At 39.7% G+C, this 15,637-nt stretch overlaps 1 protein-coding gene across 5 annotated transcripts in view; it reads left to right on the top strand.

Moving 5' to 3' along the window:
• CEP112 (centrosomal protein 112) overlaps positions 1-15,637 on the top strand; it is a 185,029-nt gene that overhangs the window by 43,061 nt on the left and 126,331 nt on the right. For all 5 annotated transcript variants that reach the window (XR_009743708.1, XR_009743709.1, XM_061455255.1 and 2 more), the window contains exons 16-17: positions 33-112; positions 14,041-14,176. Coding sequence is in view for 3 of the 5 variants with exons in the window: in XM_061455255.1 (XP_061311239.1) it covers positions 33-112; positions 14,041-14,176 (216 nt within the window). In the remaining 2 variants the exon portion in view is untranslated. The remainder of the gene's footprint in view (positions 1-32; positions 113-14,040; positions 14,177-15,637) is intronic.

Here is a 15,637-nt window from a genome sequence, read left to right as displayed (position 1 = left end):
TAAAATATGGGGTTTTTTCCTTTCAATGGTAGATTCATGGCATCCGGAATGATCTTGATAAAGAAAGAGGGGATGCTCAGAAGAAAATTCGCAAACTGGAGGAGACGTTGAAGTAAGTGAATATGGAATAATTGTTGAACCATCCCCAACTTTTTAATCAAATTTATTAACTAAACTTGTGCTCTGTCTCATGTAACTGCCTGCCTGTGATTTGTCTGGGTTATTGTCCCATCGTAAAGCTGCATCTTCAGGGTTCTAGTCAGCCATAAAAATTAACAGAGTAAAGCAAGAACCGAGGCACCCAGATTTATGGGCTTTCAAGTGGCAGGAGTAAAACAGAATGGGAGTTGGTGGTGTCAGTGGGTCTTGCCTTGTCAGATGAATGAAGCCAGCTTTGACTGAGAGTAGATACAGAACAGGCAAAGAATCCAAGCTAAAGACTTGATGCTTTGGATGATTTTAGAGGAAGGGAAATTTTAAAGAGGTATTTATTTAAGTTACATTTTAATTTGGTTTAGTATGTTATGTTTGGGCGGGGGTTGGTTTTTATTTCCATAAATTAGACCTTTAATGTAGATTTTTTCCTCTTCGATATCCCACTTTGTGTGTGAAAACTTGTGTTTCAAATGTGGCTCAGGCTCAAAAATGTTGTGCAGCAAAGAGAAGACACTTTTCATTAAGTAACTTGGAACAGCTCTTGTGCTGACCTTGTGCATTAAAAATCTAATCGGGACACAACAAGCCTGATGTTTTCTGAGCAGAGGAGTGGTTTACATACAGAAGATGCACTAACAACAAGATCCACTCTTGTTATGCTGCTTCCATTCTCGATTATGTAAAATATTATTTCCATATGTTCAGCCAGTTTAAATTCAAAGTTACAGAAATAATTTTTAGGGAAAACAGATTATTCTGAGAGGAACCAGAAGTGATTTGCTAGAACTATTCAGTTGAGTATTAGGCTGTATCTTATCTAGGCTGATAGAGGCACTGTGAAGATACTTTTATTCAATAAAAGTCACGGGGCTGAAGTCTGTATTCCTTTATTTTATAATCTCTTAGGTATTTGGCATAAATAGAGGCTATCTTAAATCACTGCAGACATTAATAAAATCTCTAGCTTTTAATCTGTAAATTCTTTACACTGACAATTATTTATAATTTTAGGGAAATTGAATCGTTATCAGCTGAACTTAATCTTTTAGTATTTTAATGTCTGATTCATTGATAATAGTCACATAAATTACCTTCCACATCTTTCAAATAACATGTCAGTTTGCACTTAAGTTAATACAATAAGTCTGACTTTGCAGTCCATTGGCTGCTCAGAATTTATTCCTCATGTGGGTGCTCTCAGTGCAGAGTGAACGTGGTTCTACTCCTCATCAGTCAAGTAGCTGTGAAGTGTGTTCGTGCGCTGTGGATTTGAACTTAGTTTTAGTTACTAGCACTGCACTGAGAAGCTGTTGTAGACAGCTGAGGAGGTCCACATGCATTTCAGATACTCCCGAGATGTAAGTAAGCTTAGGTTTAATGTATGGGTTAGAGTAAGGATTTGAAAGACTCGAGTTCCAAGAGCCCAGTTTCCTGGTGGATGCTTCAGGGCCCACAAATGAAGATGATGTTGGCAGAGGCCAGCCCTTGTGCTTGGTGTGAGTGGGTCCTTTGGCCAAAACTGGGGATGGGTCAGTCCTGGAGACTTCGTGATGGGTTAAAGCTGTGTCTAGAATGTTTCCTGCAGCAAGTGATTAATGTGTATTCCCAGTTTTCAAAGTGTCTTCTAATATGAACTACTTCCACTCATATTGTAGAGTACTTTCCCATCTCTGCTTCCCTGTCCTATGGCACTCTTATGCTTACTTTATTTTACTGATTCAAGGTGTTGGAAATACTGTAGTGATTTCTGATATTAAATGATATATCACTCTCATAATTTAAAATGGAAAATGTTTTAATTTTGGAGATTTGTTAATAGTGAATCTATGCTACTGTTCTTTTGGTTGTTTTTCTAGCAGTGATTTGGGATTAGTTTTAAGATTAGTAATGGAATTAGTAATGCTAATAAGTAATCATTTTGTAATTGAATAGGTAAAAAATAGCTTCATGTATTTTTGCCTGGATGGAGACAGAAGTTGGAAGAATCATCAGGGTGAATTTGTGTTCCTGAAGATGAAAAATACTGTATTTATAGAGGTGTAGTGCCGTAGTCTAAGCCCAGAGTATATTCAGCTGGCTGGTTCTTTCACATTTCAGCTCTGGTGCAGAACCCCTGGGGTCTTGCATCTGTACAGTTCTGATCTGTCAGTGCACAGGACTTAAGAAGAGACTCATGTGCCCAGTACAGGGGAACTGCTAATCCTGCAAGGCACACTTTCTGGAAACCAAGTCATTAATTTAGTACCAAGAGTTCTGGACAATATTATGATTTTATATGTGCTTATATAGGATATAGGTAATAGATAACAGGTGTAATATTTTTGTGTCAGAAATGGATGACTTCCTTATGGCTTCTTTTTTCCCCATTACTACGAAATTAGTCCTTTTGCTATGAATATGAATTCATAAGATCTAATGCTTTATGTGAAAGTGCTTTGTTTCGCTGTATTTCTTTCCCTGTTTGGGGAATGGAATTAAGTAATTACAAGCTGAGGCAGACACAGTAAACCTTTAGAACACAACCTTCTCTTCCTTGACATGGGTGAAAATAAAACAACCTTATCTTCCTTGACGTGGGTGAAAATATGGTTCACCATCTTCAATAGAAACGATGCCTTGTGGAATTGCAGCTCAGAACCCAGTAGGTGCATCAGTGATTTCTCATAAACCACTTTGATCTGAATGCACTTTGATTCTGAAATGGCCACAGGATTCTATCTGGAGCAGCTAGTCAGCTGCAAGCACATAGAAGGGGAAGTGGCAGGTATTTTAGTGGGTTGTTTTTTTTGTTAATTATCATTATTTTCCAGTGGTGTGACAGCAAACAGTGCTGTTGCAGTTTCAAACATCGCCACACAGATGCGTAATGAAAGTGATTTGAGACATCGTGTGGAATAGTAAAATCCCTGTTTCTGAAAGTATCTTTCACTTCAGAAGACCCCCAGTGTTGCCAGAGTTTTAATGCAGAGTAGTGGTTTCCATAGTTGATGGAAGGGTTTCTCTTTCTTCTTCTGAAGTTTATGGTAGAAATAGCTGTCAAAAACACATCTTTTGTGACAGAATTGCTCTAATCCTCATGACTGTTGGGGGTGACTTGTAGGTATAAATTTCCTCTTTAGTTGAGCAGTGCATGTCATGGGCAGTGCCTAATAACGCAAGTTACTAGAAGTGCTGCGAGGATTTTTCTAGAGTGTCATTTAAACTGTATTTATGTGCTAACAAAGTGTTCCTAAAAAAGTTCCTGTGTAATGGGGGGGGGGGGGGAGGTTGTTTCTCTGATCTCTCTAGTTTGGTTGCATAAAATGTGCAATGAGAGTTTTAATGCGGGTTACAAATAGGCTACATCTCTGTGGTTCTCCTACTTCAAGTTAGGGGTGTAGGAAATGAAGAGGTGTAGTTACATTACAATGTGTGTGATTCATTGCAATTGTGCAGACTGGGTTGAGTACAACAGGAAAAGACAGTAAGAAAAAGAAACCCTGTACCCGTTTGTTGCTGAAGAAATTGCATGGAAGAGAAAGAGAAGCCCTAGTTGACATTATACAGCACTGGTACCTGGAGTGGCTCTCAGCGTGATCTGTTGTGTCCTGCTCTGTGAAATTTGGACACCTGTTTATTAAATATGTTTATTTTGCTCATATTTTTAATATCTGATTTTTCATAACTTTGTTTACTGGGCTGTAGGGAAGTATTTCCCATTTTAGGGAAGAATTGAAGTGTAGGCGCTTAGAGACTTGCGGCTATATTTAAGGAACTGGAAATAGGTATGGTGTTGATGTGGTTTAAAAGCAAGGCAAGGACATGTATGTTAAAGGCTCTTTAACCATTTTTACTCTTGTTTCCATTTCAATGATCATCTGTGAAACAACTTTACTTACCTGATCCAACCTTGAGTGTTGTTCCCAATAGTTGTTTTGCCGGCAGAAGATTTATGCAGTTTTCCTAAAGACCTAACAAAGGGCTGCTTTTGACAGTAAAGAATTGTGTCAAGAATAAAAATCAGGTTAGACTGTGGTGTTTATCACTTAGCAATAATTCCATCAAGCTTAAAATGTCTCAGTGGGTAAGCTCCCTTCAGTTTAGACTTGCTTTGCCTCTTCTCTGGCTATCAAGACACCTGCTGTGTCTATAAGTAGCAGGTTTTAGTAAATATCTGTCTTGATTACTATACAAAAGTGGCATTTAACTTGTCATAAAAAGCTGCAGACGTTCTGAGCTGCTGATGCCTTATTCGGTTTGATGTTGATCACAATATTAAATGTCTCTCTTCAACAGTTGTTGCATTAAAAACTGACCTTTGGTGCTATTAGCCTTCAAAATATAGAAGATGAACTCCAGCCCTCTGACTATAGAATGGGTTGAAGGCATATTGAAGGTTCTATTTTCATGAGAATAATACCTTTCCTTTTTTACTGTTTCTTTGGGTTCCAAAATAGCATTGTAAGGCACAGAGAACAGTCTTCCTTGTCATTGTGAAAACAGCAGTAGTTTCATGAACCAGCAATGACAGTGCATGTTCAGGAAGTATCCTGGAGAGAAGTCTCTGTTGCATTCACAATTTAAACATTCAGAAATTAATGTTGGGGTGGTGTTCACAGCAATGATCCCAACGCTTCCCATGGAAGTATCACAGTTCTGTGGCATTATTTGCAGGCAGCAGAAGTGTGCGTACTTTAAGGCTGGCCTCCTTTATTTGCTGATTAACAGAAAGACTTAGACCATTGTTGCTTAAGATCAGAGGTAAAAATCTCTTTTACAATCCCAAGAAAGAGCAGAATGTCCATGTACATTATTAACACTTATGTGCACCATCAGTGGTCGAGGTATAGCTGCCAGCCTGACCTACAGCAGGGAGGATATCAGGTGTACAGGAGGAAACATTTGGTTTACAGCAGTTAGTTTGAAGTCCATTTATATGCTATTAGTAATAATATATAAAACTAGAGATGAAACAGTAAAGAAGGGAGGATTTGGTTGTAGAAATAAATAGGCTTTGAAATGTTAATACAGTATATATTTAGACCACCTCAGTGGTAATGTGGTTTAGCTTTGCCACTTCCATTCTGGAGTCCATAATCCCTTTATGACTGCCTAGAAGTATAAGGTTTGTCCATCTTGAGATGGAGATTTTGGACTAAATTATAAACATATGTAAGAGTTGAGGCTCTTCTCTGTCACCTGCAGGGAAGTACAGACCTTGCTGCTGCTGGTGGTTGCTCAGGATGGTGGTTGTGATGGTTCTAACATGCTGGGAATAATGATGGAATCTGATTTAACGCTTTTTGGTTTGCATGTGTTGTAATGAAGTGTTCATTCATGTATGCTACTGAAATACAGCTTTCCTGGGTTCTTACTCCTCTAGTCTGTAGTGTCATTGAAGGAAACACCTTTTCAAAAAGCCCTCTTAGGAGAAATGAAATTAAATGCTACATCTGCAGGTGCAGATGTTGTAGTGGAACACTGAAGCATCGAGGGGTGCGTGCACACTATCTACAGTTAAATACTTCACAGCCTTCTTCCTCTCAATCTTTGCCTTTTAAACCAGCCCATGGAGCCAACTCTGAGCCCTTTGCAAGTGGTGATGAGATAGAGCAAATGTTTAGCAGCTGCTTTATCTAAAGTCACTTAATAAAATTGTTTGTTTCCATAAGAAACTGGCAGCACCCCTCCTTTTCCCCGTTGCTCCTCATCTGAACTTGTTTCAAACGCTTCTGGGGAAGAAAGAAGGGCGAAACTTCCCAGAAACCAGCAAAGCTGCTTCTGTCTATTAACTGGGTTTGTATTTTTACAGCAGTTCCTAAAAATACAGCTTTCACAGCACTGGTGAGGCCGCACCTCGAATCCTGTGCTCAGTTCTGGGCCCCCCACTACAAGAGAGACATTGAGGTCCTGGAGCAGGGCCAGGGAAGGGCAGTGGAGCTGGTGCAGGGCCTGGAGCACAAGTGTGATGGGGAACGGCTGAGGGACCTGGGGGGTTCAGTCTGGAGAAGAGGAGGCTTGGGGGGGCCTTATCGCTCCCTACAACTGCCTGAGAGGAGGATGGAGCCAGGAGAGGGTCTGTATCTTCTCCCAGCTAACAAGTGACAGGACAATAGGAAGCGGTCTCAAGTTGCACCACGGGAGGTTTAGATCGTAAAAGGGGCAATTTAAAAGAAGTAAGGGTATGTGAATTTGAGAGAAATAAATGGTGCATATGATGCTTCTGAGCTAGTAAAGACGGAAACAGATGAAGGCAAGGATAAAGTGTGAAGATAGATGGCAGAAGGAGGTAGAATAAGTAGAAGTGAATAAAACTTCACTTTGTTTTGCTGCTTAGAGCTGCATAATTGTTGGATCCCAACATTTTTAATAAATTTGGACTTTTCGGAATGTACGGAAGTTATATTTTTGAAACCCTGAGATTTACAGTGGACCTGGGGAATTTGGTTAAACCAAAGCCTTTGAGAGCTTTATTTTTAAGCAGCTGCTTCTGCAGAATCCTATTGCATGGGTTGTATCATATGGACTTCTTGTAGTCATGTGTGTCATAAAGGCTGTGCACAGTGAAAAATACAACTGCCTGATAATCATCAATACAACAATAACTAAATGGAGTCATAGCTTGAACCACAAGCTAATTCATTAATGTATTTTTTTCCTTCCTTGTTCCTCGAAGCTGCATCCAAATTCTGAAGAATTGCCGTTGTTAATATTTTTAGGATAATTGCTCAAGTGAAGCTGTTTTGTCCTTTAGTTACTTCCATTTTTCCTTGAAAATGAGGTATTTGTGTGTGGAGGAATTCTTGTAGGAATGGAAAAGCTATTACTATTTAAAGCCGGAAATACTTAAAGAAATATGAGACGGCATTGTCTTTAATTCCAAATGTTGCAATAAAGAACACTGTTAAGAGCTTATGCTCATGTTCGTTGTGTTCATCCTTCTCTTTCAGTAACACGCTCAGTGTTGTCTCGTTAGAACAGTTGCAGCATGATGAAGAAAGCAAACTTTGTGATTTGAAACCAGGGGTAGCGTTAAGTGGCTGAGGAATGTGGATGTCGTTTTACTCTTTAAAGCAGGGTTGTGTGGTTTTGGTTGGGTTTTCTTTCCCCCTCCTGTAAGAATCAGTGGAAAAACACCCGGCTGTTCTCCACTTGGTGCTCGGCTCCAGCATCTGAAACCTTTTAGGGCAAAACCAGTCAAAGTTTCCAGCATATTGTAAACATTCCTTGAGCAGTGGTGACCATGCTGACATAACCCTCGCTCCGGGGGGCACGACGTAAAGCATGAACAGAGGACCAAAAAATGCGGTAGCTTTATTTAATAGTCTCACTTAAAAGAACAAATAAAGTGTTCTATTAACTATTTACAGCCTTTCATTTTCTTTCACCAGTTTCTCTGGAGACCTCCTGGCAATAATGAAATATGTATTCAAAGGAAAGCCCCAGCGGTACCAAGAAAAGTAACAGTTGATTTTTAATCCATGTCTATGGGATCGTTAAGTCCCTCAAGATGGTTATAGAGATGTCTTTTGACATCTTCTTAATGATACCAGCTAGGAAAATGGCTCGATGGAATGTATAGCTTCATGAAATGAAAAGTATTGCCTTGTGAGATGAACGGCAGCAGTGTATCATGCTGTAAAACTTAGGTTAACTGCTGTAAATCTCTATCCTAATAATTAATGTAGTTAGGGGCTTTAGTTAATTGGAATTGTTCCCTCATTGCTCCAAAAGGCTGCCCTTTCACATTAGAGTATCTTTTAGCTTCAGTGCAGTACATTTCAAGGCCATGCCAGCCTCCTAGAAAGAGGTGGTAAGCTCAGTAGTAACCCATCATTCCTCAGCACTGAGTTACTGTATTGTCCATTACAGCTTGGATATTATTATTCTGAAACCTAAACTATAACAATACAATTATTTTAGCCATAAGAATAGTTACCTTAAATATATAGAATGACAGAATGAAGACTGTAGCCTTGTACCTCCTTAACAATCTCACTGGTCTTATTTCAACGTCTTTGTCTTTGATTTGCAGCTGCTGTTGGCTCTGTCACTCATCTTGGGCTGGTTTTCGTTAGTGTGAAGTGATTCTTCTTGCCTGGATCTCTTCTGCCTGGTGATCTCTCCCATAGTTTGCCCTTCAGATGGTTTATTTTAGTCACCCTCCAGCTTTCTGTGCCAGGGTAGTGCTCTCTGATCCCTCTCTTTTCCTTCTTTGCACCTCTTCTCTGGGTATCTCATGAATCTATTTCAGTAAATGTGCTGCTTTCCGATCCACCTTTTAATTACCATCTTGTCTCCTCCTTTCTGAGCCATCATCTATACCTGTCTCTCTCCCCCTATGTTCTCCTTGTTGTGATTTAGCTCATCTCATCATGTGAAAGCCATGGCTATTAGTCTCTGTTCTAATCCTCCTCTCTTGATAACTGAGCCTCTGTGGCCTTTCATATATGTGGTATATCTAAATCTTGGTAACAGTTTCTGCAGCGCTGAGCAAAATCATAACGTTTTCCTTTCCAGCCACATTTACATCACTCACCCAGCCTTTTAACCCACATCTCATTCATCATTCTGCAGTTGCTGTTTTTATTCTGTTTGCATATCACCTAGCACAACAGTACCCTGTCATTATTATAATGAGAAATAGTTATAATAATTATTAGTGTGTTTAACCAATGTCTAGTTAATTTGCCACCCATTAATTTTGAAGGTAGTGCATTATTCTTCTTACTTCACAGAAGTGTGAAACTACACACGTGGAATATTATTTACTCTATATTCATTAGTGGCTTTAAGTAGTGGTTTCATTAATGTTATCTCATGATTTATTTCAAACATAAGCATATAGTTTAATAATTGCATTGTAAATATCATTATAGCTTACTGGAAAGAATGCAGACCAGCTCTTTGATGTCAAATTATGCAAACTGTAAACTGTGGATTTGTGCTTTTTCTCATAAAGACGAGCTCATCTTATACTCAAAATCAGGGTCTGAAAGATAAAATTGTTCCCTACTTCATGTATTTGCCTTTATTTCTTTGAAATAATGAAACAAGTTCGAATGCTTTCTAACAACTTCAAAATATTAAAGGCCCAAACAGGATAGGGATGATGTTTTGAAGGCAATAAATATTTCAGCTTCACATTTCAGTCTTTCTTCTTTGTTCCTTTGATCTGGCTTTGGTTTAGTTATCATTCCGCTTGAATGACTTCACACTGTCTTTCTTCCTCTCCACACCAAAAAGAAGTGTTCTGCACATACTCCATATGTTTGGGTGCTGGCATTGTAGGAGAGCCCTTGTTGTTCCTCATTGCTTGCTAGTAATAACTGCCTCTGTGTAAGATACTCTAACCACAGCTAAGATGGGTACATTTAGGCACAATATGTAGTTTACACATGAAGCTGGTGCTTAACTGTCACCATTTTGCTTGTGCATTGGAAGAGTGTGTATGTTTGGATGAAGGTTGTGTTTTTAGCTACTTGACTTGCTGCATATGATGTTGTTTATCAAGTCGTATTCTCCCTTGGGAGCACATGTCTATATAGTTTTGGGTTCTTTTAAATCTAAGTGGACTACATAAATGGCGATAACTGATTTTGCTTCAACACAGACTTTTTAAAAAGTCAGTTTTTCATTTCTTGTGTCAACAAATGAAGCAGAAAGCTGTTTAGAAACAAACCCAGCAAGATACACCTTCAGCTGCCTCCCAGCAAGTGAATAGTTTGCAGTTTGGGGGCTAGTGAGCAATTTTCCCTCAGGAGTATTAATATGTGGGAAGCAGAGGAGGGAAGGGGCAAAGACGTGTGTTACTGCAGCAGATCTAAATGCGTAGGATCAGTGCATATACGTAATGCAGGATCGTCAGGGTACTCTGCAGGAGAGCCTGGCCTCCTGAAGCAGATCACTGTTTGAAGATCACTTCATCGGTGGGGCTGAAGGCTCAGCCATTTCTTTGCCTATACTTCAACTTTATAGAGCAAGATTAATTGTTATGTACAGGGATAAACCCAGAGTCAGCCTAAGCAGTGACAGACAAGAGCTGAAGCCTCTTGCTCATGTAGAGTCCATCAGAAAACAAGCTCCAGAAGTTTCTTCAGTGACAAAATGCATCCTTACCTTAGAAATGATCCTTATCCTCACCAGAAAAGCTTTGCTTTTGTGCTCCAATACAAACAACAGTCTGCTTGGACATGAGCGGGCTTTCACTGTTGCCAGCAGCACTGGAAAACCTGGCAAAGAATTTGCATATTCATGAGTTAAAGCCTGGTATGATTTTTACAAGGAAACCTCGGGAGTTTCATGGTTAGTTGTTTTTAGTATCATTCAAAAGCTCTTTAAACTACAAGCAGGGAGCCTGGATGTGCATTTGCTAATGGGATGTGGACCTCCGTCCACAGAAGTTGTCCACATGTAGCTCGGGGACGTACACGTTTTGTGCATGTGTGTGCTTACATGCAACCTGAAGTGTTTTAACTTGTTGAAAGAGGCTGAGACCAAGGCAGGTGCATCCCCTGCTCTTGTGGGCTGTTGGTGAACCCTTGTTTTCATAGTGGGAGCAGTGAGGACCCTGTGAGTAGCAACGCTGGTTCATACTACATTTGCTGCGACATCTTGAGTTTATTTAACCTCTCCTGTAAATCGCTGCGCTGCCCTGCGTTTCATTAACTTGACTCGCAGTGCTGTAATGGCTTACTGTGTTTAGTTGTTATCTCTTGGAAGGCATTCTATGAAGCAAGGAAAATATTTATGATTAAGCATGAAGAGGAAGTATGTAAGATGTTTATATTTTCCATTTATCAGTACACTTCAGAGTGCTGCTCTCTGAAATTGCAATTCTGGACTTCACAGTCAACTTCCACTGCGATGGTTTGTGCTGTGCAAGATTGCTCATTCTGTTGCCATATCCTTTATACACTGAAACAAAGGGAATTTGCTGCTTTTTAAATTGGGGCCAAAGAGTAAATTCACCCTATTTTTATATTCAAGCCGGCTCAGCTTGAGGGGATTTGAGTGATGTAATTGTATTGTATTCAGCCCCACAACTAGTCCAACTGAAAAAAAATAATCTTCAAAGTGAATATTTTAGTGCTTCATGCAAGGCACATGGCTGAGTATCTTGGGGGAAAAAAAGTAAAGCTTTTCTTACATTTGTGAGCTGCGGTCCATTGTTGTACGTGGTTTCTAAGCTTCTGTACAAATCTTGACTGCACAGAAAGTAGAGCTCCCACATCCTTAAAAAGTGAAGTTTTATTCCTGGTTATAATGAGATGTTGCATTTATTCATGGGATTAAGTCCTTAAAGGAAGGTGCATAAAACCAGATTCCTCAAGGTTTGCATCATAATATTTCCAAATAAAAATATATTCCTAAGGAAGAAGATGCATAAATTCAGAGGCTCACTAACAGCACGCGGACGACATATTGTCCTTTTACATTTACATTTGTTGCATTTCTGTCTGACTCAACCAAACATGTTCCAAGGTCTCTTGACACCAGCGTGAATATTCTTGAACAAGCTTCAGGTTTTAGGTTTTGTTTCCAGTGTGGAGTTGGAAGTATTAGCTGTAGTTTGTGGGGAGGGAGGTTTGTTGCCCAGTGTCCATAACTGAATTAAGGATGCTGGGGAGGAGAGGCTGAGGTTTTCCTCTGTGTTCCCTCCAAGGTAACACATGCGGACAGTGCTCCGCAGGTGAACCTGATCCCATCTTCTCTTTCAGGATGTTGAGCTCTACACAGGTCTTATAAGAGGCTGAACCAGTTTCTATAGTCTTTCCTGTGGTAGATTTTGTTGGAGATGGGAACGATGTGCTCGGTGTAATTCGGTATCAAACCTAAACGTGTCTGTGTTCAGCAGCTCCCTGGTACATGGGTTTCAGGGGGATAATTGAGCCAGACGCCTTTGCAGCTGGAGCTGCTGCATAACTAACTCACCGGATAGCTCATCTCATTTTTAGCTCTGGGGGCATCTTTGGTGTGCCCATGCTGAGAAATGTCTGAGGATTTTTATACTTGCAATTTTGAACTTTTGGGGCCTATAAAGTAGAAATTTAAATCCTAAATGGTCATTCTTCCAGTTGAATTTAGACGGGGAGAAAAAAAATGTTGATTTTAGTGGTGTTGGATTTTTGCTGTGTAATTTTTACTGTCTTGTAAATGAGTGGAGAATATAGTAAATTAATATACAGATATGCTTCCCCTCAATGGAGTTAAGAAAATAGCATTGCTGAGGCAGTAGAGAAAAAGCATGTCTGTATAGGAGTGATGGATGCCATATTTGAAGAAAATTTGTTCATGGTGTTCTATGAATGCAAACCCCAAACCCCTGAACAATTATCACCAAAACCGTGGTGCAGGATTTTGTTCTGTTTTGCCCCAGTTTCTGCTGAGTAAGAAAGGTATTTCCCTTTTTCTAAAAGGAAAGCAGCAGTCTCCTCCGGTCTCGGTTATTCCGTCAGCTGCGAGTAAGGTACCAAAATCAAGTATTTTTTTCAAATACACATGATGAAAAAGCTCTAAAAGTAAACAGTAAGATCCTCACTCAGGGCTTGTGGCATCTCTTTGATCTCTTTGCTAACAGAATTGCCCCGCTTTCCTACACTGCAAGTAGACGCCTTGTGAAGATGGAGGATTATGTTCTTTGTCCCATTGTCTAAGTCTAGTATGAAAACCACAGAAGAGGATGTGAATGCTGTAACTTTGGGCTTGGCAGCTTCCTGACCTTTATAAAAGGCTTGCTCAGTGCTGTAATAGCTGGTTCAGTGCTGGCAGGGTGACAGACTAGATGAATTAACAGGTCTTTTCCATCTCTTGTGTGTCAGATTCTTTGTTTTATATGGAAATAATTTCTGTCAAAATGGGAAATTCAGCATGAGGTACTTCACTGCCTGTAAAATGGAAATGTCAACCACAGGTCTGCTTGAGTGTGCCTTCTGTACCAAACCAGCATTGTCCATACCACCATTGGGTTCCCTTGTGTTTTGACTCAAAGTCAGGCAACTCCACTGACCTGCGGTAATAGAAACGTGTAGTAGAAAGTTAATATCGCTGCCTCATTGTTTTCTATGTGAGGAATCACAATGGGATTCCTTAAATATTTACAGGCTATCACGATTTTTACCTGTGATGTGCCAATGTGGTGACTGTGTCCATTTTTCAGATGTTTGTATATATATGTCTCTATATGTGTCGTAGATATATATGTGCATGTACGTAAAATGTTATACATGCATTACTATTGATAAACTGGATGTCTTAAGAAACCCACACTGATGTCTCAAGTCTAATATGTCAGATAATATAGGCTGTTAATATGAAATATCACTGCATAAAGATTTAACATCTGTCGTTACTTTAAAGGCTGAATAGGCATTACAGCATTATGGGTTTCTAATAGATTAAGAAGGTACTATATGCCACACGTTACCCTGCTTTGCATTTTGATATATGTCAAGCAGTGAATAATCCTGCATCTTGTCTGAGCAAAGATGGCACTGGGATAATTTTGTGTTTGTTTTTAATGGGAGATGATGATGATGCTAAAAGGAATTAATTTAAATGGGGGGGGGGGGGCAATGCACTTCTAAAGGTGAGCCTAAAAAAGGGGGTTACCCAGCAGGCACTGAACCATTCAAGTCAACGCAGACTCTGAAGCCGGAGGTATTGTCGGAAGCCCCGAACGCCGTGTTTAGGCGTGCGAAATTCAATCAGAGAAAGCGAAAATAACTCCAGCCTTCTATTCCCTTCTTCAAAGTCTTGCAAAGGGAAGTTTGGCAGAAGCTGGGACAGGAAATTGAAATCTGAATACTATTTTAAACTGATCGGGTTAAAGGCCTCTCTTTTACACTCGCACACTTGTTCTTTTATTTGATACTTGAACTCTGAAAATTTTCTGTGACTTTCTAGGGAGAAGGAGGAGCAGCTGACTCGGGTGACAGAGGTACAGAGGCTGCAGGCCCAGCAGGCAGATGCTGCCCTGGAGGAGTTTAAGCGGCAGGTGGAGCTGAAGTCAGAAAAAGTCTATGCTGAAATGAAACAGCAGGTGAGGAGGTCACAATGCCAGCCTTTCTGAAACTCTGTCTCAGTAGGATAGCATATTCTGATCTTATAATGCCAGAAACATGCTTCACTTGAGAGTGCGACATCAAAATCTTTCACAATGTAGTGTCTTTGCTAGCAAGTCAGAAAGGGATGTTAGCGGATGTTTCATCTTTCTAACAAAGCCAGAATTGTCATTGTTATAAAGATAGCTGCGGTTATGATACTGATTAGGGATTTTTCAGGAGTGAGAGTATAAAGTGTTAGTTTATACACCCCTGCGGAACAACGGTTGTAATTTTCCACTTAAATGCGTGTCTCTTCCTACTCTTTTTGGGAGGACTCTGTCTTCCGTTAATGAGGTCTTGTAATCAGTTTGAGCCTAAACAGGGGCAGAGCCATTGTGGCTGCTGGCAGTCCTGTGCGCAGGGCAGAAAAATCCCATTTTCTAGTCCTGAAAATTAGTAGCACATATTTCTATATAAAGATTTTAGTGGTTTAAGTTCCTGATGGAATAAATAATAGTTAAGCCATTGCTCCTGGGATATTACATATGCAGTGCAATGAGTGAAATAAAGAAAAAGCAACAAGTGATCAAAAAGAAGGGAAGAGAAGGGAATATTCCCTGAACTTACTCAGATGGTCAAAATCTCAGTGCATAACTCAACCTTGTTCTTCCTGACCATGTGCTCAGTTCTCCAATCTCACCTGTAGCCACCACACCTTGCTGTTGACAGTAGGATGCTGCAGTCTGATGCTGTAATGGATTTCTAACAATGTTGGGTTATAGTTTAACAAATTCCCTTCTCGTTCTTATGAAGTTTTTTCTTCCTGAAAATCTTCAACAGAAGTGAGACATTGAATAACACATTGCTGATATTTTTAAGATCTGTGCAGACAGCAAATAATAGCATTTGGAAATACAAAACAAGCAAGAACGAATTTATAAACCCAAGATTTGTTCTGCACACTAGATCCATGGGCAACACAACAAATCCTACAGTTCTCATCTGACATTGTCTGCTCTGAGACTCTCCTCCAAGCTCTTCACGATGACTTAAAGTAATGTCTTTCTTCTGCTCCAAAAGGGATATAGTCTAATTTTAGAAAGACTAATAATAGTTTATTCACTTTAAAAAAAGGCCAGTGAATAAAACCAGTCCAAACCACAAAGATGTGCAAAAGAATTAGGAAAACTTAAAGTCAATTCTTATTTAAAAGTGACTGCAAATTTCTTTTAGAATATTGCTGTGTTCTGGGAAGTTTTGAAAGCAAATTTTCTTGTACTCCATGAATCAGCCATGGCTTTATTCTCTCCCTACTTGAATGCTAAAATCTAGAAGCAGTCAGTGATATTGTACGATTGAGCAGTTCTGTTCTACAGGAGCTGAGCTTCAAGGAAATACATCAAAGAAACACTACTGAAGCCGTCTTCATAGCTTTGTCCTTTCTCATTCTTCTGCAC

The sequence above is a fragment of the Pezoporus flaviventris genome, unplaced genomic scaffold (genome assembly GCF_033815535.1).
Source record: "Pezoporus flaviventris isolate CSIRO_AGI_PZ_B2104156 unplaced genomic scaffold, CSIRO_AGI_Pfla_v1 ptg000020l, whole genome shotgun sequence".
Taxonomy (NCBI): domain Eukaryota; kingdom Metazoa; phylum Chordata; class Aves; order Psittaciformes; family Psittacidae; genus Pezoporus; species Pezoporus flaviventris.
This window is presented reverse-complemented; position numbering and strand designations above follow the sequence as displayed.